The sequence below is a fragment of the Rhinolophus sinicus genome, chromosome 16 (assembly GCF_057876585.1).
Source record: "Rhinolophus sinicus isolate RSI-liver-muscle chromosome 16, RSI-T2T, whole genome shotgun sequence".
NCBI lineage: Eukaryota > Metazoa > Chordata > Mammalia > Chiroptera > Rhinolophidae > Rhinolophus > Rhinolophus sinicus.
In genome coordinates, this window is record NC_142516.1 from 84402044 (window position 1) to 84427662 (window position 25619).

The window sequence follows — 25619 nt, forward strand, 5'->3', positions numbered from 1 at the left end:
AAATTTGTTCTTCTTCCTGGCTTCCCTGTTACCATCTTTAGATGTAAGCTTAATGAAATTTAAAAGGATTTCTTGTTTCTATAAACACCACATTTTCCTCACCAATTTCCCAGTTTCTCTTTGTACTTCTCAAAGGATCACCCTCCCACTACCCTTGAGCTGCTCAGTGTGCTACCCCTCAACAAAGCGTCTTGTGCCGTCAATGGAAAAAACAACAACAGAAGCCTGAAATGCAGGAGACTTCCTGCAGACTTCTAAGCCTGATTCCTTTAGACTTTTGTCCTTTTCTCAATGAAAGGGACTTAAGTGTGTGTCAGTATTAAATGAGCGTGAGGAAAGTGAGGCCCCTCCTCAGGGATGGCTGACATGTACATCCTTACTAAAAAGGAAAAACTTCTCAGGTTGATAAAATCTTTTTAACATAGTACAAGCTTGACAGAATCAGCTATTGAATCAAGTTCATAGAACTGAAATCTTAAAGAACAAGAATAAACCACTGACCTCTAAAGCATTTCTAGTTTCTCTAAATTATGTCATGTATGCCAAACGAGGACCAACTCTAATATTTAAAACGGAGATGTGAACTCTGGTATTTGGTGACCAGGCACATAGGGAAACCTGCCACATAACAAAACAGTATGCAGGATTCTTTTTTATTTCTTCTGATTCCAGCCAGGGCTTATTTGGCCCTTCCGGTTTATGGGAATCCAATATGCTAACAGTAGTAACTGCCTCAGGGTACACATGATTTTGGATGAGATCTTAGGATTCATCTAAGACCTGTTAGATGAATAAAGACCTCTTAGATGAATGAAGGTCATGTCACAGGCACGAGGTTTCTCAGCTAATTACAGCAGTGAACCCTTCTGTCATTTTTTCCCCTTGTCTTTTTGTTTTGTTTTTGACTATATATGATGTCCCTAAAAACTGACAAATGTTTCAAAAGGTAGAAATAAAACTTTTTTTGGGGGCGGGGGGTCGCAGGAGGAAGCACATACATTTAATTAAGTAACAACTCACTGAAAAAGCTGCTGAAGTGAAGACAATCTTTACAATTAATCCTAAATTACCTAGCTCTGCCATTCCCCAAATTAAGTCTAAACAGTTTTTGAAATGTCATATGCACCAAAGCAATAAAATAACCCTTGCTTCCTTCACATCATTCAACCCACTTGAGCTCCTCTAAAATATGCATCTGTCTGTTAGTTCATAAGAATCCATGGGAGAAACTTACCAGGCCTGAGATCCAAAACCATACCAGGCTAATTGGAACATCTGAAAACCCAAGCCAAGAAGGACGGTGTTCTTATTCCCTAATGATTTCATTAAGATGGTAAGAAAGACTGTCTGCAAAGCAAGGGAGACAATCCTGAGAAACCAGGTGAACACACAGATTTGATGACAGCTCTGTGAAGGAAGCCCACCAATGGTCACCAGGGACCCGTAAGAGTGCATGGCCTAACTTGAGACACTGGAGACTGTGCAGTACTGAGGTAGCACTAAAGGTGTGGAACTTCAGGGGCTTTCGAATTGGCCTGGAGCACAGGGTCTTCAACCTCCTCCCCCAAAACTTGTTTATCTGGTATTTTGCTAGCACTTCCCCAAAAAGGTCACCACACATAGCTGTTCACGCATTATCGTGATTGAGAGGGACACGGCCTCCATTCCTTCTGAGAACCACCGATCACCTAACTACCAGTAAAGAGCAAGTCCCTGCTGAATATTTATAGAATATGTGGGATTTTTCTGGAGGTTAGCAATTTAACTAAGTTGGATTGATATAACTTTGATTTTAACAAATACCATATACTTTGCTAAAAAACTAGTTGAGATACTCTGAGAAGGCATAGGATAAAAGATGAGTCTGGGCTAACTGACTAACTGGAGTTAATATAAAAACTCCAAATGGGGGCCGGCCTGGTGGCTCAGGTGGTTAGAGCTCCATGCTCCTAACTCCGAAGGCTGCTGGTTCGATTCCCACATGGGCCAGTGGGCTCTCAACCACAAGGTTGCCAGTTCCATTCCTCGACTCCCGCAAGGGATGGGGGGCAGCACCCCCTGCAACTAAAATTGAACATGGCACCTTGAGCTGAGCTGCCACTGAGCTCCCGGATGGCTCAGTTGGTTGGATCGCGTCCTCTCAACCACAAGGTTGCCAGTTCGACTACTGCAAGAGATGGTGGGCTGTGCCCCTGCAACTAGCAACAGCAACTGGACCTGGAGCTGAGCAGCACCCTCCACAACTAAGACTGAAATGACAACAACTTGAAGCTGAACGGCACCCTCCACAACTAAGATTGAAAGGACAACAACTTGACTTGGGAAAAAAAAGGCCTGGAAGTACACACTGTTCCCCAATAAAATCCTGTTCCCCTTCCCCAATAAAATCTTAAAAAAAAAAAAAAAATTTGCCTACATTTAAAAAAAAGAAAAAAACAAATGATGAGCAACTTGAAAGTTTAACATAATTTACATTTGCTGATACTGTTTAACAAAACAAAGAAAAGTTCTTTGCCCTGGTGCATTTCTATGAGACTTGTCAATTCTAACATTTAGGCAAACACAGTTCTGCAGGCTTCTCACTTCTCCTAAGAGTTATCACAGAAGAGCGCTTCAATTGGCCTCCAAGCTTTAAAGCAGCACATACGGTAGCTGTTTCAAGGAAACAGCCTCTAGGCAGTTCCATATCATCTAGTGAATGTATTTAAGCATATCAGTGAATTAATTTAAAGACATATAACCTGCCTTTTGTGGTCCTGTATTTTAATAGATGAGGAAATGTTTAATGCTCTTTACTCATTACATATATTCTAATACACTGATTTACCATATATTTCTTCAGTCCTGGGAATAACAGAGGTTGGAACAGTTATTGATTTGCATTTTTGCTTTTCACTTACTTTTTAACATTAAAAATAATACTGAAACATTCTCCTGATTAAGTAAATTGTGCAATATCTGGAGTGAGTTAGATTATTGTCGGAGGTTATAAAAGCAAGTATTTGCTGAATAGACCCAGTAGAGGTAACAATAAGCATTCCAAAAAGTACTGAAAGGTTGTATTAAATTCCTCCTAACTCATAACCTCAACATTCTATTAAATATGGAATAGTTCAGAGGACCACATCCGCAGCTCGCTGGGTTTGATACTGTACCATAGACATACAAGATGTGGCTGTGGCAAGGGAGGGGGCAACTAAGCCAGGGTGCAGGGGATGTTCGTGACTATTTCTTTGCAGCTTCCTGTGAACCTACAGAATAAAAATGTTAAAAAAAAAAAAAAGGGATGAGTAAAGTGCCACTCACCTGAGCCACAATAGATAGAATTCCTACCATAGCTATGAATGCTACAATTTTAACAGATCCGAAACCTATGACCTGTGGAATAGAAAACAAACAAGAACACTTTTATAATATAGGTATTATAAAACTAATAAATGTTATATTCTAGTAAAGCTATAGGATAAAATAGTTGAAGAAAGTTCATAACACCTTGACAATGACAAATTAAGGCAGTGCTGAAAGTTGAACCTATTTAACCAGTAAGTTACATCTAAATATGATAAAAGAAATCATTACAAGGCACAATTTAACAAATTTTTAAGATAGTATTTTCTATTATAGGCCTACCTATTGCTTCATATCCCTCACCATCCCCAACCCACCAAAAAACAAATATAGAGCGTGCCAAAAAAAAATGTATATACATTTTAAGAAAGGAAAAATCTGTTTAAAATTATGCTGATGGTAACCACTTTGAATACCGCTAGTAATTGTACAAGACAAATGACTTGTATTCATCTTTCGTTATCCGTATATATTGAGTTTCACAATTTTAATAGTTTTTTCCTTTCTTAAAATGTAATACATTTTCTTGGCATTCTCTGTATAATGTTATCAAGCATTAGAATATAGAAAAAACAATCTGACTTTTGAAGCTGCCTATACAGAATTTGCTCACTAGCAAAGTCAGTGACCCTCAACTTTGGCTGCACATTAAAGTCATGTGGGCAACAGAGAAGGAGAGGAGGGGGACGGGGAGGGGAGCAATGAGACTCTGGAACCCATTTGAGGTCAATTAAATCAGACTCTGGGCCAAAATACAGATATGTTTTAAAAAACTTCCATGGTTATTTTAATGAGCAGCCATAGTTACAAGGCAATAATTTCTAAACTTCTTACCTTAATAGCAGTTCTGAAATGCTGAAAACTTTTAGTTTCAAATATCAAGTTTTTTAAAAAGTTAAGCTATTTCTCCCTCTATTGAAATTCTCTGAGATTCAGAAAAAAAGACTTTTAAAATTATTAATACAACAGACTAAAAAGACAATAGAAAAGATCAATGAAACTAAGAGTTAGTTCTTTGAAAAGGTAAACAAAATTGACACACTTTTAGTTAGACTCACCAAGAGAAAAAGAAAATGGACTCAAATAAAATCAGAAATTAAAGAGATGTTACAATTGGCACCATACAAAGGTTCTAAGAGACTACTACGAACAATTATATGCCAGCAAACTGGATAACCCAGAAGAAATGGATAAATTCCTAGAACCACACAACTTACCAAGACTGAATGATGATGAAACAGAAAATCTGCACAGACCAATTACTAGCAACGAGTTTGAATAAGTTATCAAAAACCTCCCAACAAACAAAAGTCTAGGTGCAGATGGCTTCACTGGTGTCACACTCTCAGGAAAACTATGAGAATGGTGAACTTAACAAATTTCATTAAAAAATATCTCCAGAAATAGAGGAATTTATCTTAGGAGGAGGCCTGTCTGTCAAAGTGGAGTAAACTATTAGAAAGACTTCCAGTGAAATCAGTAAAAGACCAAGGCAGAATTGGCCATGGAAGGCAACTCAGGTCTCGGCAATCTCAGAGACATGAAACAACAGCTGGAGAAAGGAGCTAAAAAAAAACAACAACGATTAAAAACCCCAAAAATATCGCCTTAAGTCAACTGTCTTTTGGGGGAACATAGTAAAGTGTAAATTTTTAAAAAAACAAAAAGCAGAGGAGAGAAAAGGTTATTTTGATTATAGACCCTGAGATTATATGCCTGCGATCTCCTGTGGCATCTAGTGATGCTGAGCTGTGGCCTACCGAAGATGGCTCAGCAAGCTGGCTGTGACCAGGCCCTGGTCAGGGGAGTTTTGGAGTAAACCTTCCCTCTCTAAAATTTAATGGATATTATTAAAGATTTAAAACATGATAAATTATGTTTCTGCTAGTTTTCTTTCTGCATACTTCTCAAGGAAATTTTTTCACAGTAAACATTTCACTGTATTTTAAAACATCAGTGCATTAGAGGTTTCCTCACTACTAATTATATGTCAGCACCTATATTTATAACTTGAAGCAAGTTCACACACTTTTTTTCTATACATTGTTTTTCCCAAAATACCTTTAGACAGATGCCAATTTTTTATTTTCCTCACGTTCAAAAGCTAGTTAGGCACCCACTACCCACCTGCCTGAGATAGAGAAAAAAACTTGAATATTGTCCAGCTTCAGGAAGGTAAGAAAGAAACACGGTGATACAGATTAGTAAGACGGTAGAATCTTTTCCAACTTTCTTCAGTGACTAGGAAAAAGCAGAAAGAGAAACACATAAAAAGCAAATAGACATTAATGTCACTGATATTCTGATACTGGCATTATTGTTTTGATCTATTAAGGTACGTAACAAAAGTTGAATGGATTATAAAAGAAGTGAACCTTAACATTAAATCTATCACCATATCTCTGTGGAAGGTACAAGTCCTAATTTCTGAGATATTTGTTTCAAATATTACAGCTTAAAACACACACACACACACACACACACACACACACACGCAGACACACACACACGTAACAATACTGGTTTACATCCTATAACAGACCCTAAACATCCTATGAACAGACCCTGAAAACACATTGCTCCAGAACCTTTAAAGATAATTTTATCTCTATTTCATTCATAATATAACTTCTTGAAAGCCATAAATAGTACTGGGTTTTCATTACACATAAATTCACTCTACTCTTTAAAATGTTAATATGCAATTTCCTGTAAACTGGTCAACAAATTAAGTATGCTCTAGCCATGGGGTCAGTGAGAAGATTCTCTGACCAGCAACAACTTTTTGAATACCATAACCTTGTCTAAAAAACCTTCTTACATTCCTTTCGACACAGGATTGTTGAGCAGACCAAAAGGTGCACTGTTGTCTAACAAGTGGAGAGTGCTGCAGTGCATTCCAGGTCATCATAACCTTCAACAGTAGCAAAAAGTGCTAATGTCTATTGAGAACTTGCTACATACCAGACACAAGACTATCTAATTTGCATACCTTCACTGTAATCCTCACAACAGCCCTGAAAAGTAAGACACAGTAGTTTCACTTCACAGAGGAGTTTCCGTGTGTAACCTGATCACTACGTGACAAGAAGGTGGGAGGCCTGACCAGCTCCCAGGTGTACACCTGGTTTCCTTCTTTCTTGATGTGGCACAAACAGCTGTGGCACAAACAGAATGGGCAGGGTCCCCAGGTCATGCCCTCAGGGGGCTTTGTTGAAAAGAATTTCTGATTAGTTTGCTTTATTATAAGTATTTTTCCTAAAGGTAAACTTGGGGGATAAAAGGCAAAAATCAAACTCTGGTTAATTTTTTTCTGCATGTATTTTCTTCAAGAACAATTTCAAACCAGATAAGGTGGGAGAAGGAGATAAGATTCTTCTTCTAAGTATTTTTTCTAGTTGTTAATGGGATATCCCCCATATCAAAACTCCCCATAATTATAGAAAACAAAGAATCTACTCAATCTGCAAAATACAAGTTCAGCCTCTGGTCCAAATGGATATATATATTAACAACTTAGAAAATAACCACTTTAATCAGGCCAAATCCTTTTGTCCTTTTTGAATTTAAGTGAATAAAAACAACCACTTCAAATAGATACCTTCATTTATTTTATTAAAAAACATAAAAACCACCAAGCAGAAAGAAAAAAAAAAGATACTTCCCTCCCTCATCAGGGATTAACTGGACATTTTTTTCTCTCTTCCCTTATGATAGCCACATGCTTGATTTGAGAAATATCAATTCTCTATGTTCCTTGGTGTACAGTTTACATCAGTCCCTTCCTTGCGATTAAATTTTTTTCCATTTTTACTGGAGAAAGAAATGAATCAACAATTGCTGGGATGCTTGAGGTTGCAGAAATGTTCTCTGATTAGCGTGGCTTAGAAAAATACTTAGGAGAGCAAAAGTTTTCATATTTTTATTTACCACAAACGGGTCTGCTTGTTTCCAAGAAATCTGAACTCCCCAGGAGAGTGGTCTCATTTTCTCTGGGAAAGATTCTGGAACAGCAAGTAAGATGAAGCAGATGTCCAGAAGAGCCACCACTGTGGCCACTAGCACAACGAGGCTGTCTCCGTAACTGGCGGAGAGGTATGCTCCAATGGCTGGGCTGCTGACCAGACTGGCTGCAAAGGTGGCTGAGACCTGTGGAAAAAGCACACTCTCACCCAGGGCTCCATCTGCTGCAGGTGCACACCTACAGCTATTATTCCCTGGCTTTAAAACAAGACAAAAGGAATGTGTTGCACACACATTTCAAGAAAGAGAATTAAAGTAATTTTGTTTTAAGAATTTGTGCAACAATTATTAACTAACTGGAAAGCTACAAGAGTAAAATATAATAATGTTATTAAACTTAAAAATTATGATAACACTCCTCATAAATAAAACGTACATGCTTTATTTAGTCTCCTTTAATTGGGGAATGGGGATGTGGGAAGACAGGTATGAAAAAAATTCCTGCAGCGTTTAGGATAAAATTCTACAAATTACTCAGGGACTGTGCTTGATTTCATCTCCCCAAAACATGCACTGTTTGAGCTGCTGGTCAAGATGGCAGAGTAGGTAAACGCTGTACTCTCCTCCTCCCAGAACCATCTAAAGACTAGCTGAACAGAAGTCCTATAACTAAGAATATAAAGAAGAAGCAAGCCATGACAAGACTGGTAGGAGGAGTGGAGACACAAAATGGGCTTGTCCCACACCCATGTGTGGCAATTAAAAATCAAGAGGGATATTTCAGCTGTGGACAGCCCCCCTGAGAATCAAGGGGTCTCAGCCCCACACAAGGCTCCCCAGCCCAGGATTCCAGTGCCAGGTAAAGAAGTCCCCATAACTTCTGGCTGTGGAAACCAGAGAGAGTTGCAGCTGAGTGAGACAGAGGGCTGCTAGAGTCACAGGCGTTCCTCTTAAAAGTCTGGCAAACAGACTTACTCACTGACAGACTCCCTCTGAGCTCTAACATTGGGGCAGCAGCTACAAAAGTGAAAAGAACATAATGGGAGTTAATCAATCATCTGGCTTTAGGGCAAGGGCTGGATGGGCAATTTTCTCCTGACAGAAGTGCTCACAGACTCCACTGTTCCTCTGTTGAGCCCTCCCCCCACCCAACTTGCAGGCACAGGCAGAGTGAAGTCTGGGTCTCCAGCAACCTGGCTAATGCCATTCGCCCCACCCTGATGATTCTCTGATAACTCACCCCACCCAAACAAGGGTTCTGCCCAAGTGACTTCCAGTGGCTGGCTTTTCCAAACAAAGGAACTGCATAGACTCCTGCTGTAGACCTTCCTAAAATCTCTCAAAGGTTCAAAAACATCAGACAGGCAACATCTGGCCTTGGCGTGTCCTGTACCTCTTGCTAAGTGTGACACTAATGACAGTCGGCCTTGGTTCACAGCTTTGACTCTCCCAGGTGCCTCCGACCTCATCACAGGCAGCAACCTTCTGCAAATCATTTTGTAGCTCCTACCAGGTGGTCCAAGGCACAGGCAGACCTGACCTCGGCCTGTACCAGTGCCCTTCCCAAGATGCCCTATAACCAACACACTCAGTGGTGGCCAGCTTCAGACCACACCAGAGCACCACCCAACCACCTCCACAAATGATTCACCCAGCTCATTGGCTGTAGTCACGGCCTTTCCTCACAGCCAATCATCCTGAAGATCAATCCCTCACACTGATGTGCCAACAGCAATCAAGGCTCAACTACAACAGGAGGGCACACACAACCCACACAAGAGACACACGTGGAGCACCCAGCTCAGTTGACCAGGGAGACTGTGCCACTAGGTCCCACAAGACACCTACTTGACAAGGCTACTGTACTAAAACCAGGAGACATAGCAGACTACCAGTACATGGAAACAAACATAGGGAGTGAGCCTAAATGAGGAGATGAAAAAGCATGTCCTAAATGAAAAAAACAGGACAAAACTCTAGAAAAAAAACTAAACAAAATGGAGACAGCAATCCACCAGATGCAAAGTTCAAAACACCAGTTGTAAGGACGCTCAGTGAACCTAGAGGAAAAATAGATGAACGCAGTGTGAATTTTAACAAAAAGCTAGAAAATATAAAAATGGGATAATAAAAACATAAAAAATAACCAGTCATAAATGAAGAATACATTAGAGGAAATCAACAGATTAGATGATGCATAGGCTACAATAAGCAATTTGGAAGACAAGGGTAGTGGAAAACTCCTAATCAGAACAGAACAAAAAAAAAAAAAAAAAAAAAGGAAAAATAATGATAGTTTACGGAGCTCTGGGACAACATCAAGCATAACAACATTTGCATCATAAACGAGAAAGAGAAAAACACTTATTTACCTACAAGGGAGCTCCCATAACCTGGCAGCAGATTTCTCAATGGAAACTTTGCAGGCCTGAACGGATTGGCACTAAAAATTCAAAGTAAAGAAAACTAATGACCTACAACCAAGACTACTCCACCCAGTAAGGCTATCATTCAGAATTGAAGGAGAGATAAAGAGCTTCCCAGTCAAGAAAAAGCTAAAGGAGTTCATCACTACCAAACCAGTACTAGAAGATAATGTTAAAAAGACTTCTTTAAGAGGAAAAAGGCAAAAGAACATAAATGTGAATAATAAAATGGAAATAATAACATACCTATTAATAATCACTTCAAAAAAAATAATCACTTCAAATATAAATGGATTAAATGCTCCGATTAAAAGATATAGGTTGGCTGAATTGATAAAACAAGACTCATACATGTGCTGTCTACAAGAGGTCCATTACAGATTGAAACACAGACTGAAAGTAAAGGGATGGAAAAGATACTTCATGCAAATGGAAATGAAAAAAAAAGCTAGGGTAGCAATACTTGTATCAGATAAAATAGACTTTCAAACAATGGTGGTAACAGGAGAAAAAGAGGAACATTTCATAATGATAAAGAGATCAACCCAACAAGAGGACATAACTGTTGTAAACATTTACACACCCGACCTAAACATATAAAGCAAATATTGACGAACATAAAGAGACAGAAATCAATAGTAATTGTAGGGGACTGTAACACCCCATTGACATCAATAGACAGACCATTCAGACAGAAAATCAACAATGAAACAGCGGCCTTAAATAACACATTATATCAGATGGATTTAATTGATATTTGTAGAACATTTCACCGCAAAGCTGCAGAATATATGTTCTTTTCAAGGGCACATGGAACACTCTCCAGGATAGACCACATGTTAGGCCACAAAGCAAGTCTCAACAAATTAAAGATGACTGAAATCATATCAAGCATTTTCTCTGACCACAGTGGTTTGAAACTAGACGAATTACAAGAAGAAAATTGAAAAGCACATATAGGTTAAATAAACAATGAATGGGTTAACAATGAGATCAAGAAAGAAATCAAAAGATACCTTGAGAAAAATGATAATGAAAACACAATGACCCACAATCTATGGACACAGCCAAAGCAGTCTTAAGAGGGAAATTCATAGCAATACATGCATACCTCAAGAAATGAAAAATGTTACACTATCTTCCCAAAGGAACTAGAAAAAGAACAACAAACAAAGCCCAAAGTGAGTAGAAGGAAGGACATAATAAAGAGAATGGAAATAAATGAAATAGTCTTAAAAAAGTACAAAAGATCAATGAAACCAAGAGGTATTTTTTTAAAAAGATAAAACAAAATTGACAAACCTTTAACCAGACTCATCAAGAAAAAGAGGGGACACAAATAAATAAAATCAGAAATGAAAGAGGAGAAGTGACAAATGACACCACAAAAATACAAAGGATTACAAGAAAATACAACTGACAATTATATGCTACCAAACTGGAAAACCTAGAAGAAATGGATGACTTCCTAGAATAATACATCCGAGACACGAAAAAACTAAATCTGAACAGACCGATAACTACTAAAAAATCGAATCAGTAATCAAAAAACGCCCAACAAACAACAGTCCTGGATCAGATGGCTTCACAGTAAATTTTACCGAACATTCACAGATGAATTAACACCTATCCTTCTCAGACTAGTCCAAAAAATTCAAGAGGAGGGAAGGTTCCAAAGGTCACTTTATAAGGGCAGAATTACCCTGATTCCAAAACCGACAAAGATATTGAGAAAGAGAGAGAGAGAGAGAGAGAGAGAGAGAGAGAGAGAGAGAGAGAGAGAGAGATTGAAATACAGGCCAATATGCCCAATAAATATAGATGCAAAAACCCTCAAGAAAATATTAGCAAACTGAGTTCAGTAATACATTTAAAAGATCATACACCACGATTTATTCCTGGGATGCAAGGTCGGTTCAATATCCACACAATATCAATTAAAGTTATACACCACATAATCAAAAGATTATGAAAGATTATGAAAGATAAAAATCATATGATCATATCCATAGATGCAGAAAAAGCATTTGATAAAATGCAGCATCCATTTATGATAAAAAAATAATCTCTCCAAAGCGGGAATTAGGGGAACATACCTCAACATAATAAAGGCCACATACGACAAACCCACAGCTAACATCATACACAACAATGAAAAGCTGAAAGCACTTTCCTTAAGATCAGGAATAAGACAAGAACATCCACTTTCACCACTTTTATTCAACATAGTATTGGACGTCCTAGCCACTACAATCAAACAAACAAAGAAATAAAAGGCATTCAAATTGGAAAGGAAGAAGTAAAGCTGTCATTATTTGCAGATAACATGATACTATATATGGAGAACCCTAAAGACTCCATCAAAAAAAGTATTAGAACTGATAAATTTAACCAAGTAGGTAAAAGACCTCTCTACTTGGAAAATTATAAGACACCGAAGAAATAAACTGAAGAAGTTACAAATAAAGAGAAGCATATACCCTGCTCATGGACAGGAAGAATTAACAGTTAAAATGTCTACACTACTCAAAGCAATCTACAGATTCAATGTAATCCCTATCAATATACCAGTGACATTTGTTACATAAGTAGAACAAATCACCCTAAAATTTATATGGAACCACAAAAGACTCTGAATAGCTAAAGCAGTCTTGAGAAAGAATAAAGTTGGAGGTATCATGCAACCTGATTTCCAACAATACTATAAGGTGATAGTAATCAAAACAGTAAGGTAGTGGCATAAAAACAGACACATAGATCAATGGAACACAATAGAGAACACTGAAATAAACTCACACCTATGTGGTCAATTAATGTATGACATAGGAGTAAGAATCTACAATGTGAGTAGACAATCTCTTCAATAAATGGTACTGGGAAAACTGTACAGACACATGCAAAAGAATGAAACTGGATCACTTTCTTATACCATATACAAGAACAGACTCAAAATGGAGTAAAGACTTAAATATAAGACTCAAAACCATAAAATTCCTAGAAGAAAACAGGCAGTAAACTCTTTGACATACTTCTTAGTAATATTTTTTGGATATGTCTCCTCAGGCAAAGGAAACAAAATAAAAAGTAAACAAATGGGACTACATCAAACTAAAGAGTTTTTGTACAGTGAAGGAAACAAACAACCTACTGAATGGGAGAAGATATTCACCAATAATACATGTAATAAGGGATCAGTATCCAAAATATATAAGGAACTCATAAAACTTAACACCAAAAAAAAAACTCTGATTAAAAAATGGACAAAGGACTTAACAGACCTTTGTATCTCCAAAGAGGGCATACACATGGCCAACAGACACATAAAAAGATGCTCAACATCACTAATCATCAGGGAAATGCAAATTAAAACCACAGTGTGATAACACCTCAGAATGGATGTCATCAAAATCAGCAAACAACCAAAGTTGGCAAGGATGTGGAGAAAAGGGAACCCTCATGCACTGTTGATGGGACTGTAAATTGGTGCAGTCACTATGGAAAACAGTAGAAAGGGTCCTCAAAACATAAAAAACAGAGCTACCATATGACCCAGCAATTCCACTTCTGGGTATTTATCCACAGAAACCCAAAACACTAATTCGAAAAGACATATACAACCCTATGTGCACTGCACCATTATTTACAATAGCCAAGAAATGGAATCAACCTTAAGTGTCCACTGATAGACAAAAGGATAAAGAAGATGTGGTTCATATATACAATGGAATATTACTTGGTCATAAAAAAGAATGAAATCTTACCATTTGCAACAACATGGATGGACCTAGAGGGTATTATGCTAAGTGAAATGAGTCGGAGAAAGACAAATACCATATGATTTCACTTACATGTGGAATCTGAAAAACAAATAAATGAATGAAACAGAAACAAACTCATAGATACAGAGAACATTTTGATGGTTGTTAGATAGGAATGGGGTTGGGGAGATCGGTGAAAAAGGGGAAGGGATTAAGATGTGCAAATTGCCAGTTATAAAAACAGTCATGCCATATAAAGTACAGCACAGGGAAACAGTCAGTAATATTGTAATAACTTTTTAAAAATAACTATGTATGGTGTCAGATGGGCATGAGATTTATCGGAGTGATCACTGGGTAAGTTATATAAACGTCTTACCAGTATGCTGTACACCTGAAACTAAAATAACACTGTATGTCAACTGTAATTGAAGAAATAAAAAATTATTTTTAAAATATGCACTGTTTCCCAATTTTATTATTTGGTGATCATCTCATTAGCACTGAGAGGGAGGAAAATCCCTTGCATTCTTCTTCTTCTTTATTTTTTTACAACAATAACACACACACACACACACACACACACACACACACACACAGATTTTTTAAAGAGAGAAGTCAAAGCTTTTTAAACAGAGAGATCCCTGGGCTGTGGATATCTGTCACGTTGTCACCCCCAACCTCCAGCTAATACCAGAGACCACAAAGTCAACTGATTACACTTGCAACTTGAATTGATGTGGAGCCTCTTCATACTGCTTCCCTGTAAGTATGTAGAATGCTCCCTTTATTTTGGAATGTCATCTGAATGCTCAAAGCTTAAATGGCAGCTTGCAAATTATAACCAAACTGAATGTCAAAAGTATATTTATAAGTTGGTTACCTAAACTTCTAACGGATTTTAATAGAAACCACAGAAATCATTATCTATGATTAAAATACACTCCTGGTTAGCAATCACATTCTTCCTTACCCAACTGAAATGAAAAATACAATGTATCTGAAATTGCAATTATACTAAAAATAGTATAAAAGCCAAAAGTGAAATAAAATAATTACTGGGGAAAAGAAAGGTGTAGAAAATTCCAATTTTGGGAACAGAAATTTCATGGTTCAGTATTTATTAACTATCTACCATGTAGCACATGAATAAGAATACAGAGCTCCTATCTTTCAGGTCTTTCTACATTATTCAAAAGATCCAGGCACTCATAACTCTATTATAAATTGCAATGATATGGAAACAGCTAAAGGAACATTACTGCAGTGTCCGCAGGTGCACAAAATATCTGCACAAAATGGGTCATTCATTTATTCCTAAGTTTCCCACTATCTTAATCCTTTCTGCATTTTTGTATGTAAATCGAGAAGATATTCTATTATACAATGCACAAATAAACAGCAATAAAAAAGTTAAATAACTATCTTAAGTTAAAAAAGGTGAACAAGAACTAGAAGCCATTTTCCAATCTCTCAAATTAATCTTTCCCACTAAAATGTAGTCAAACTTACAGCTGCTAAATTTCAGCTGAAACTGCTTTTTAAAATTCCACAGCATACCAAGCATAAAGAATCTAAAGATCAGAGTACACAGGAAAACTCAATCATCTCTTTCATTATTTGCCAAAAAGGCATTTCTAATTCTGCTATCATAACTGTCTTCTAGCCAACTAGACATATTCTAAAACAAAGATTGCTCAGTAACTTAAGATTTAGTCATTAAGAGCAATGGAATTAAATTATTATCTATATAACAATGATTAAATATGTAAGAATACATTTGATATATGAATACTGAATAGAAAATGACTGCCTTTTAGAAGCTCCCCACCCCTGCAATCTGAAGGGGATACAGTAGCTACTTCAGATGCCAAGGAGCAGAAAGAAATACTGACGATGAGATGAATGCTCATTATTTAATGCTGCCCTCCAAACCACTGTAAACTGTTAAATTCAGCTTTCCCACCCACGTGATGCACAATGCAACACTGCTCTGAGGAAGTGCTCTAATTACTTGCTGGTATTTCCATAATTTAAATATTTATATATTGCCATGGAGAAAACTGGAAATTAGCAAAGGCTGAAATCTTGATGAGATTTTTTCTTTTATGTCTTGCAAAACAGAGAAGAGACGAGCATTATTATTTACAAGTCTATGTATCTGAAGTGCCCAAAGCCACATAACCGACTTAGATGGCACAGAAGGGTGGGTGCTCTCGGAAAGAGGGGCAGGCCCGCCCTACTCCTAACACAGCTGAACTCAGGTTCTTCAGGGCTCAGGATTCCCTCCTGTCATCTCTCCCTCTACTACTGCACACTTATCCTTATCTTCCTCCCTCCATTCCCTAAGTAGACGTGCATTGAGGCACCTGGGAGATCAGTTTATTTTCTTTAAACACATATAGATATTTCTTCAAAAATAAATAAATATATATTATAGCATATATATAGACACTTTGGTCAACGTTGCTCAAGCAGTAGTTCGCCGTAATCAGAAGTGTCTGGACGCTGACGGTAACCACTTTGAGCACCTCTTGTAATCGCAGAAGTCAAATGTGACTTGTATCATCTTTTGTTATCTGTATATATTGAGTATTACAATTTTAATACAGTTTTCCTTTCTTAAAATGTGCATACATTTTTCTGTATGAATGTATGTATGTACATATCTATCTATCTATCTATCTATCTATCTATCTATCTATCTATCTATCTATCTATATATAACAATAGTGAGAAAAATAGAAATTCAATGGGGAAATCTCTGCTTAATATTGAACTATATGATAGTGAATATTCTGGGAGCCAATTTGATCATGTGGAACAGGGAAATAAAAGTAAAAAGGTTAGTTACCAAATTTCAAATCTTACATGGAGGTAGAGACAGCAGTGGTTTCCTAATTGTTCTATTTGATCATATATACGAATATTACTCTCAAAGAGTTGATGCTCAGTAAGTATTTGTTGGATGAATAAATGAGCTCCTGAGATCTATGACCCCATCAAATTCTACGCAAAATGCTTAATACTCTTTCACTTAACACTCTATATGACTCTGGTAAAGAAATCTAAAGGATGATTTCACCACAACAATCTCAATGAGCATTCATTAGTTAAGGTGACTATTCATTGCTGTGGTCTTGGGTTTACTGGAGGAGTTTCTGTAGGGTAAGGTACAAATTTTTTTAAACAATTAGGGAATATTGGGGAACAGTGTGTTTTTCCAGGACGTATCAGCTCCAAGTCAAGTCGTCATTTTCAATCTAGTTGTGGAGGGCGGAGCTCACAGTGACCCATGTGGGAATCGAACCGATGACCTTGGTGTTATGAGCACTCCGCTCTAACCAACTGAGTCAACCAGCCGCCCCCACATTTTATGTATTAACAAATATCAAATTGCGCCTTAGAACCTCAGCTAGACTTGGTTGATACTTGTATTAATTGGCAATAAATCCTCCTCTATTTCTAAGATAGGTAGCCTGCAAGCTTTTTCTTTTTCTCTTTTGTTTTTTAGTTTTGTCATCTTAACATCTGAAATGTAAAGGAGTAAATGTAAAGATTCCTGGGGCTATTTTCTTTTTATGGTATCCCACCCTAGACTTTGGAGTCAGACAGAACTGGGTATACTCCTAGTCCTGGGACCTTTGACTAATGACATAACTTTTCCAAATCTCAGTTTCTTTCTCCATAAAATGAGGATAAAAATATCGGAATGTTAGGGATAAATTAGACAAGTAAAACACCTGGCAAAGTTAGTTCATGGAATATAGTAGTGTTTAACACATATCAACTTCCTTCCTGCTTTTTGTTCTAGTCAGACTTTCAACTGATTGAATGAGAACATTCCACATTATGGATCACAGTCTGCAATCTGCTTCACCCCAAATTCACCAATTTAAGTGGTAATCTCATCCAAAACCCAAGCCAAGACCCTGAGTCCCATGACTAAGTCCAGATAGCCTGATACTTGTGCCAGGAGCTTCTCCCACTGACTCTTCTCAACACCCTGATAAGCAGGCATTATCATAACTGCAATTAACAGATAAAGAACTGAGCTAGTGAAGGGTGCTACGTCATGGTCACTGGTTCCAGAACTCACTCTCTCAAATCTTTCTTTAAAGCCCTACTGCTCAGCACATTAGAGAGAAATGAGTATCCCAATGGGTATTTCCTGCGATGAAAAGTTGCACAAGTGTGACAATCGAGGCTTTTGGCACCTCTCAACTCTTGGTTGACTAACCCTTAAGAGCCCACCTTGAACACCCGGCTTCCTTTGAGGCTTTCCTATTAGCTTCTCCCTCTGTCCTCTTCCACAGCACTCTGGAGATGTCCGTTTTAGGACACGGCATGAGAGACATTCAGGGGAGGAGGAAAGAAGGGAGAGAGGAGAGAGCAGGTAGTAGCAGCTAGAGGGGAAGTGAGGTCGAGGAGTAAGTTTTTAAACTACTGATGTCTCAAGTCAACAAAGTAAAAATTGCTGTTGTGTTTTGTGGGGCAGCAGTAATGACATATATATGTCCATCATTGATTTGTGCAATTATTCATTCAATCAGTCAACAAGGAATGACTACTTACTATCTTTCAAGAACTGGGATTTAAAAGAAAACATAAGACTTGGGAAAGAAAAGAAGTAATCTGGGTTTCTGGCATTCAATATCCCTCTGACCTATTCAACCTTCTACTGCAAACATTTTTCTTCTACGTTCTTACTGTAAACATTTTCAAAAACAGGAATGTGGAGTGAAGAGCACAATGTACAATGGGGGAGGGGGCAGCATATAACACCCAAAACTGTGCCACTTCTGCATGTGGATTGTTTTAAGCTGAAGGCAATTAAAACCCAGAAGACTCAGGAAAAGCTTTCTACTTCTCCTTTAACAGCCTAAAAATTTTTTAGATAGAGAGCCTATGCCACAAAGAGCTACGGTGTTTCCCCGAAAATAAGACCGGGTCTTGTATTAATTTTTGCTCCTAAGACACATTAGGGTCTATTTTCAGAGGATATCTTATTTTTTCATGTACAACAATCTACATTTATTCAAATACAGTCATGTCATCTTCTTCTGGAACATCGTCATAACGTACTAAACACATATGTCTGGCTGACGATCTTAACTGGGGCTTATTTTCGGGGAAACACAGTATTACCAAAGACAACTTTTTATATCAGAAAAATTCATCTGCACGGCAGAGCGAATATTTGTTTACCAAACATTTGCTCTTTTAAACTTTCTGTGAATTGTCTTCGATCCCTCTGAAGCCCCAGAACCCTACCCCCTTTCTCCTTAGCTCAGGATGGTACATAAGCCTCATGAGCCTGACTACCTTTGACTTGCTTATATCTCTGTGGGGCTCCTGTATGTATAAAATGAAATTTGTTCTTCTCTTGTTAATCTGCCTTATGTCAATTTAATTATTAGATCAGCCAAAGAACCTAGAAGATGAGAAGGGGAAATTTTTCCTCTCCAACAACACCAACAGGTTCACGCAATGAACGCATGCCCTCTTTCCCCCCTGAACCAGTTGAGTAGCTCTCAAGATCTGACCTAAAAAACCTTCATCCTGCTATCTTCTCCTACATGACCACAATGCCATTATCATGCCTAGGAAAATTAGAAATGAGTGTTTAACACTCAATTATCCAAAAAAAAGAGGTCTATAACTTTTTTAATGCATTCAACAATTGCTTGCTGAATGAGTGTAGTCCCTTTTTTGCAGTACCATGTCCCAAATAAGTGACTGAGACACACAACCAGCAATATAACAACAATGGATTAACATGGCTAACATTCTAACATCTCTACAATTCGAATTAGGTGCACAGAGTCTTCTAATCTTAGCACATGTTTACTGTTTAGGGTTTGTCAAGAGATCAACTAACAGAAATAAATCAAATCAACTTTTTAAAAACTTTAAAAAGTAACAACTCAGACATTCCTGCCAATTTCCAACCCTAAAACCAGAGAATAAATTACTAGAAATTTCTATCTTGCTATTTTTAACTTTTTGTAAATCTTTTTTATTTCAATTGCTTCAGATTTTCTTTGATCTAAGTCAATATTTACTACTTATTTTAAATCTCAGTTTTCAGTGAATTTTTAATAGAATGTTAATTATTTCTCTGGTTAAAAAACAAAATCTATTATCTTACCCATCCATAAGCAGTACTTCGCTCTTGCTCCTGAGTGACATCAGCGACATACGCAAATATCACAGAGAACGTGACTGAGAAGACTCCAGAAACGGAAATCATTGCAAAATACCACCTATAAAAAGATTATTTTAATTACCCACAAGAGCGGTAATGTACATACATTAATACAACTAGAGCCAAACATATCATGTAGATTATAAACCAAGAAATAAATGTAAAAATATGCATGTATAAGTACATTTAAGGACATAAAGAACAATTTTTAAAATTATAATCAAGATAGAGAGCAAGAAGTAGAAACATACTAATTTTGTCATTGCTCAAAGAGTGTCACTACATGCAATTTAAAAAATGAGAGAGATGGGACAGCCCAGTGGCTCAGGAAGTTGGAGTGCTGTGCTCCTCATCCCGAAGGCTGCCAGTTCGATTCCCACATGGGCCAGTGAGCTGCGCCATCTACACCTAAGACTGTGAACAATGGCTCTCCCTGGAGCTGGGCTGCTGTGAACAACCAGAGCTCAGTGTGAGCTGCCCTGGGCTGACCGGTGGGCTGGCGTGAGTGGCCGGCAGCCATCGTGAGTGACTGGCAGCCGTATGGAGCACAAGGCTCATAATACCAGCATGGGCCAGGGAGCTGTGACCTACAACTAGACTGAGAAACAATGGCTTAAAAACCGGGGAGGGTGGGCAGGGGCAAAAAAAAAAAGAGAGAGCAAGGTGATTAGTAATAGTTTTAAAGAAAGCAAAAAAACAAGAGGAATAAAAACTTTCTACATTTTTCCTAGCTTTAGTTATGAAAAATATATAGCAAATGACTTTACAAGAGCCACACAAAAGCAGAAAGTATAACAAAAAATATTAATGTAATTAAGACCAAAAATTTCTATCATATGCAGAGATGGTTTTTAAAAAATCTAGTTAAAATACTAGCAAACAGAATGTCACAGAACAAAAAGTAGGTTTCATCCCAGGACTTAACGATGTTTCAATATTGAAAAAAACCTATTAATGCAATTCATTATAGTAACAGATCTAAGGAGAAAAATCAAATGATCTCCATTGATGCAAAAGGCATCTAAATAAAATTTGACATCCAATCTTGATTTTAAAAAAGAAATCTCTAGATATAATAGGAATTAGTATTTTTTTCAACCTAAAAGCTAGTTTAACACTTACTGATAAAACATTACATTTCCTTTATGAAGAAAAGTCCACAATCATCACTTTTATTTAACATTATTCATTAGCCAATACAAGTAGCAAAAGCAGCAGCATGAAAACTGGAAGGGAAGACATAAAATCATTTAACAATCTAAAGAGAATAATTTAAAGTTATTCAGAGGACATAAAAAAAGCCTAATTCATTGAAAAAGCATGACCTGCTCTTGGACAGAAAAATTCAATACCAAAAAGTATTTTATAAAAATTCATCATCTGAGAGAAAATAAATGATCTATTACGGGTACCTGACAAATGTGACAAATGTGGACATAAAATTCTGATCAGATAATAAAATGAGAATATTTTCACATGAAACCCCCCCCCCCCCCCCCATGTTTTAATTCCATTGAAAACAACCCCTTCCATTCTAAGTTGTGTTCTTCACATTGCTAAGATCAGCAACAAGTATTTTGGCCAAACTACATCCTCTGGACTCTTGCAAAACAACTAAGTTACAGCTCAGGTACAAATTCCAACCCATCTTTAGTAACTAAATAGACTTGGTTACATGCTAAATGGTCTCTTCCTATCCACCATAAAAAACTGAGATCAAACTAAAATTCACATGATTTAGAACAGGCTATTGGCCTTACTCGAGTACACATAAAAGTACTCCTGCCTATTGATATAAACTATGTTCATATAAGTGCTCTAGACTGACAAAAACAATATATTTGCAAAGTCAACTGAGCAACAGCAGTGAGTAACTGACCAATCCTGTAACTGACCTCATGGCAACACCACCTTTTATTTCTATTTCTTCACCTCAGTAACTTATCTTAGATTTAATTCTATAATCTCATTTCCCCATTTATAAAATGGGCACGATGGCAACTGCCCAATCTGGCTTTCAGTATTACCAAAGAGATCAAATGAAAACACAGATACAACTGCTTTGAAGTGGTTCAGTGCTCTACAGATGGATTATCTATATGTGACCCCAGGCAGACAGACATGATGAGAAGCTGAGCTACTTACCACGGGCTGATTCTCATCAGTGGTATTGGGAAGCAGGTAAAGAAGACGGTGCAAAGGAGAAAGGGCTTCCGCCCCCACACATCAGACAGAGCGCCTATGAACGGGGCACTCAGAAAAGACAGCAGGCCCTGAAGAAGAAAAAGGAAGCAAAGGTCAGATTTATGATGTGATCCCCCAATACTTGTAATTCTCATTTTCTAAATGAATTTCTAAATGCTCCAGTTCATTGCACTGGCTCCAAAACAGAGTAATTTGAAACATTAAATATAAACTGTCATTCAAAAAAATTCTAACAAAATTTCTAAACATACTGTTAACAGAGGGAAAAAAGGGGTAAGAGCTTGTTTTCTGGAAGAAACTGGAAAACAGAGGTGATATGAAATACATATATGCACAGCTGGCCCTTAAAATGGACATACACCAAGCATATGGGAAGAAGCCAGAAACTTAATTAGTTTCAATAAATATGTATAGCGTACCTATTATATGCAAAGCTCTGAATTAACTGATGTAATGGAGATACCCAAATGCATACACACCTTCTACTCTCAAAGCACCTGTAAACTAATAGGGATAGACAGGGGAAACATACATACACCAAATGTCCATAAGAAAAGTTAAAGTTCTATCTGCCTGGTGAAATTAGGAAGGAGATAATGCAACTCCACAACAGAACTGAGGCCAAGAGTTAGAACACCACACATAGGCAATGTCAGTAAAGAAACTCACATATAATACTTCCCCACTATTTGCCAGTCAGGCCATGCTTATATCAATTTCCTGTTTGACCTCAGGGCCCTCTGAGGTGGCGCCACACCTGACCCTCAGACCCTGTGGGTGCCACAGTCCTCAATTTACATGCTCTGTCTGCACACACAACCACCACCACCTTTATTACCAACAGTTTTCCAATCTCTCTTCTGAGCTCTGTGCCTACAGCCAAATAGACTTCTTTACTTGGACATTTAACATGCACACGGGTCCCTTTATAGTAGTCCATCCCTCATCCATCGGGGATATGTTCAAGACCCTAGTGGTTGTCTGAAACCACAGACAATACTGAACCCTGGATATACCATGTTTTCTCCTATACGCACATAACCATGATAAAGTTTAATTCATAAATTAGGCACAGTAAGAGACTAATAAGAATAACTAATAAAATAGAATTATTACAAAAATATACTGTAATAAAACCTATGTGAATGTGATCTCTTTTTGTTAAAATATCTTACTGTACTGCATGTACATTGTGGATATTCTTGACAAAGGGATAATTCATGTGCCAGGTGGGACAGCACATGATTTCATCACGATATTCAGAATGCTGTGCAATTTAAAACTTAAGAATTGTTTACTTCTGAAATATTTCATTTAATATATTCAGATTGTGTTTCGCCACAGAACTGAAAGTGAGGAAAGAGAAACCGCAGATAAGGCAGGACTACTGTAAACCTGACCACACCCTCACACTTCCCACTGTGGCTAAGAAGCCCTCCAAAGCTTTTTCTCCATCCCTCCATTCCCCAAGACTATTTTCCAGACCATTCCCTCTTAATAACTTCTCTCTGTCCATCCCCTGCTGTGACACACTTCAGCACGGCTTACCTGGATTAAAATAAAGCCATCTCCTCACTGGCCCCGACACTGGTCCCACTTCCCCCTATTATGTCCTCCACATTACCCAAACAGCAGCCTTGATGAGTGGCAAACCTGAGCAATTTGAACCCTTGTTTAAAACCCTGCTATGGTCTCCATTGCGTAGAGTTTAAATTTTTCAGCATGTACTTATGGGTAAAATAATGAGGGTCTGAATTTTGCTTTTAAATACTACAGATAAAAATGGGTGGGAAAAAACTGGGATACATGAGACAAGAGTGGGAAAATGATAAATAATGAAACTGGGTGATGAGTACATGGGTATTCATTACTTCCTACCGCTATGTATTGAAATTTTCATGTTTTAAAAATTTTTCAGCATAACATATAAATAGGACCCTACAAAATCTGGCACCTAACACATACCCTATACTTTGCTATATGCAATGCCTGCATGCACTTCTCACACTTTGCCCTGGTAAACTACTAGTTATCATTTTTATTTTCTTGAAGACTTTTATTAAAAATATAGTTAGAACGTAATATTAGTTTCAGGTGTACACAATATTCAACATTTATATACGTACTTAAAGAAATGATCACCCTAAGTCCAGCAACCATCTGACACTGTACCATGCTATCACAATATTATTGGCGATATTCCCTATGCTGTACATTATATCCCCGTGACTTATATTTCAGGTGAAAAGCATATAGTTAAACATTTATGTAATTTAAGAAATGATCCCCTTGATTAGTCTAGTACCCACCTGGCATTATAATATTACCATATTATTGACTATATTCCCTATGCTTTACTTTACATCCCATGACTATTTTGTAACTACAAATTTGTACTTCTTAATCCCTTCACCTTTTTCACTCACCTCCTCAACCCCCCTCTTATCTGGCAATCATCAAAATACTCTCTGTAGCTACCGTGTTTCCCTGAAAATAAGATCGGGTCTTATATTAAGTTTTGCTCCAAAAGACACATTAGGGCTTATGTTCAGGGGATGTCATCCTGAAAAATCATGCTAGAGCTTATTTTCTGGGTTAGGTCTTATTTTTACGGAAAGATGGTATGAGTCTGTTTATGTTTGGTTTGGTCTTTAGATTCCACATATAAGCAAAATCACATTGCATCTGTTTGTTACTGTCTAAGATACTTCACTCAGCACAATACCCTCCAGGTCCATCCATGCCGCCTCAGATGGCAAGAACCCATTCCCTTCCGTGGCTAAGCAATTATCTATTGTATACATGTACCACCTACTCTTTATCCATTCACCCACTGATGACACCCAGGCTGCCTCCACATCTTGGCCATTGTAAACAATGCTGCAATGAACATATGGACGCACAGGTCCCTTCGAAGCAGCATTTTGGGTTTCTTTGGATAAATACCAAGAAGTGGGATTACTGGGTCCTTCTTTCTCTCGTGTTATAGCCTTTGTTTTAAAGTCTATTTTGTCTGGTATAAGTACTGCTACCCCAGTTTTTTTTTTCTCAGTTCCATTTTCATGAAATAACTTTTCCATCCTTTTACTTTCAGTCTGCGTGTGTCTTTCAATCTGGAGTGAGTCTCTTGTAGACAGCATATGTAAGGGTTGTTTTGTTATCCATTCAGCCACCTATGTTTTTGATTGGAGTATTTAATCCACTTATATTGAAAGCAATTGCTGATAGATATGTAGTTATTGCCATTTTATTATTCATGTTTATCTTTTTTTCTTTTTTTTCCCATCTTAAAGCAGTCCCTCTAACATTCCTTATAATACTGGCTTGGTGGTGATGAACTCCTTTAGCTTTTTCTTGTCTGGGAAGCTCTTGATCTGTCCTTCGATTTTAAATGATAGCCTTGCTGGGTAGAGTATCCTTGGTTGTAGGTCTTTGACTTTCATCACTTTGACTATTTCGTGTCAATCCCTCTGTCCTGCAAAGTTTCTGTTGAGAAATCAGCTGACAGTCTTATGGGAGCTCCTTTATAGGTAACTATTAATAACTGCTTTTCTCTTGCTGCTTTTAGGAGTCTCTCTTTGTTTTTAACCTTTGGCATTTTAATTATAATGTGTCTTGGTGTGGGCCTCTTTGGGTTCATCTTATTTTGAACTCTGCGCTTCCTGGGTTTGTATGTCTATTTGTTTCATCAAGTAAGGAAAGTTTTCAGTT

The 25619-nt window shown here is 37.5% G+C and overlaps 1 protein-coding gene across 2 annotated transcripts in view; it reads right to left on the bottom strand.

Moving 5' to 3' along the window:
• SLC71A2 (solute carrier family 71 member 2) overlaps positions 1 to 25619 on the bottom strand; it is a 107001-nt gene that overhangs the window by 5133 nt on the left and 76249 nt on the right. For both annotated transcript variants that reach the window (XM_019719534.3, XM_088792850.1), the window contains exons 4-9: positions 21849 to 21976; positions 19647 to 19761; positions 7279 to 7497; positions 5476 to 5589; positions 3307 to 3378; positions 1235 to 1347 (exon numbers count right to left, since the gene is read on the bottom strand). In XM_019719534.3, the coding sequence (XP_019575093.1) occupies positions 1235 to 1347; positions 3307 to 3378; positions 5476 to 5589; positions 7279 to 7497; positions 19647 to 19761; positions 21849 to 21976 (761 nt within the window). The remainder of the gene's footprint in view (positions 1 to 1234; positions 1348 to 3306; positions 3379 to 5475; positions 5590 to 7278; positions 7498 to 19646; positions 19762 to 21848; positions 21977 to 25619) is intronic.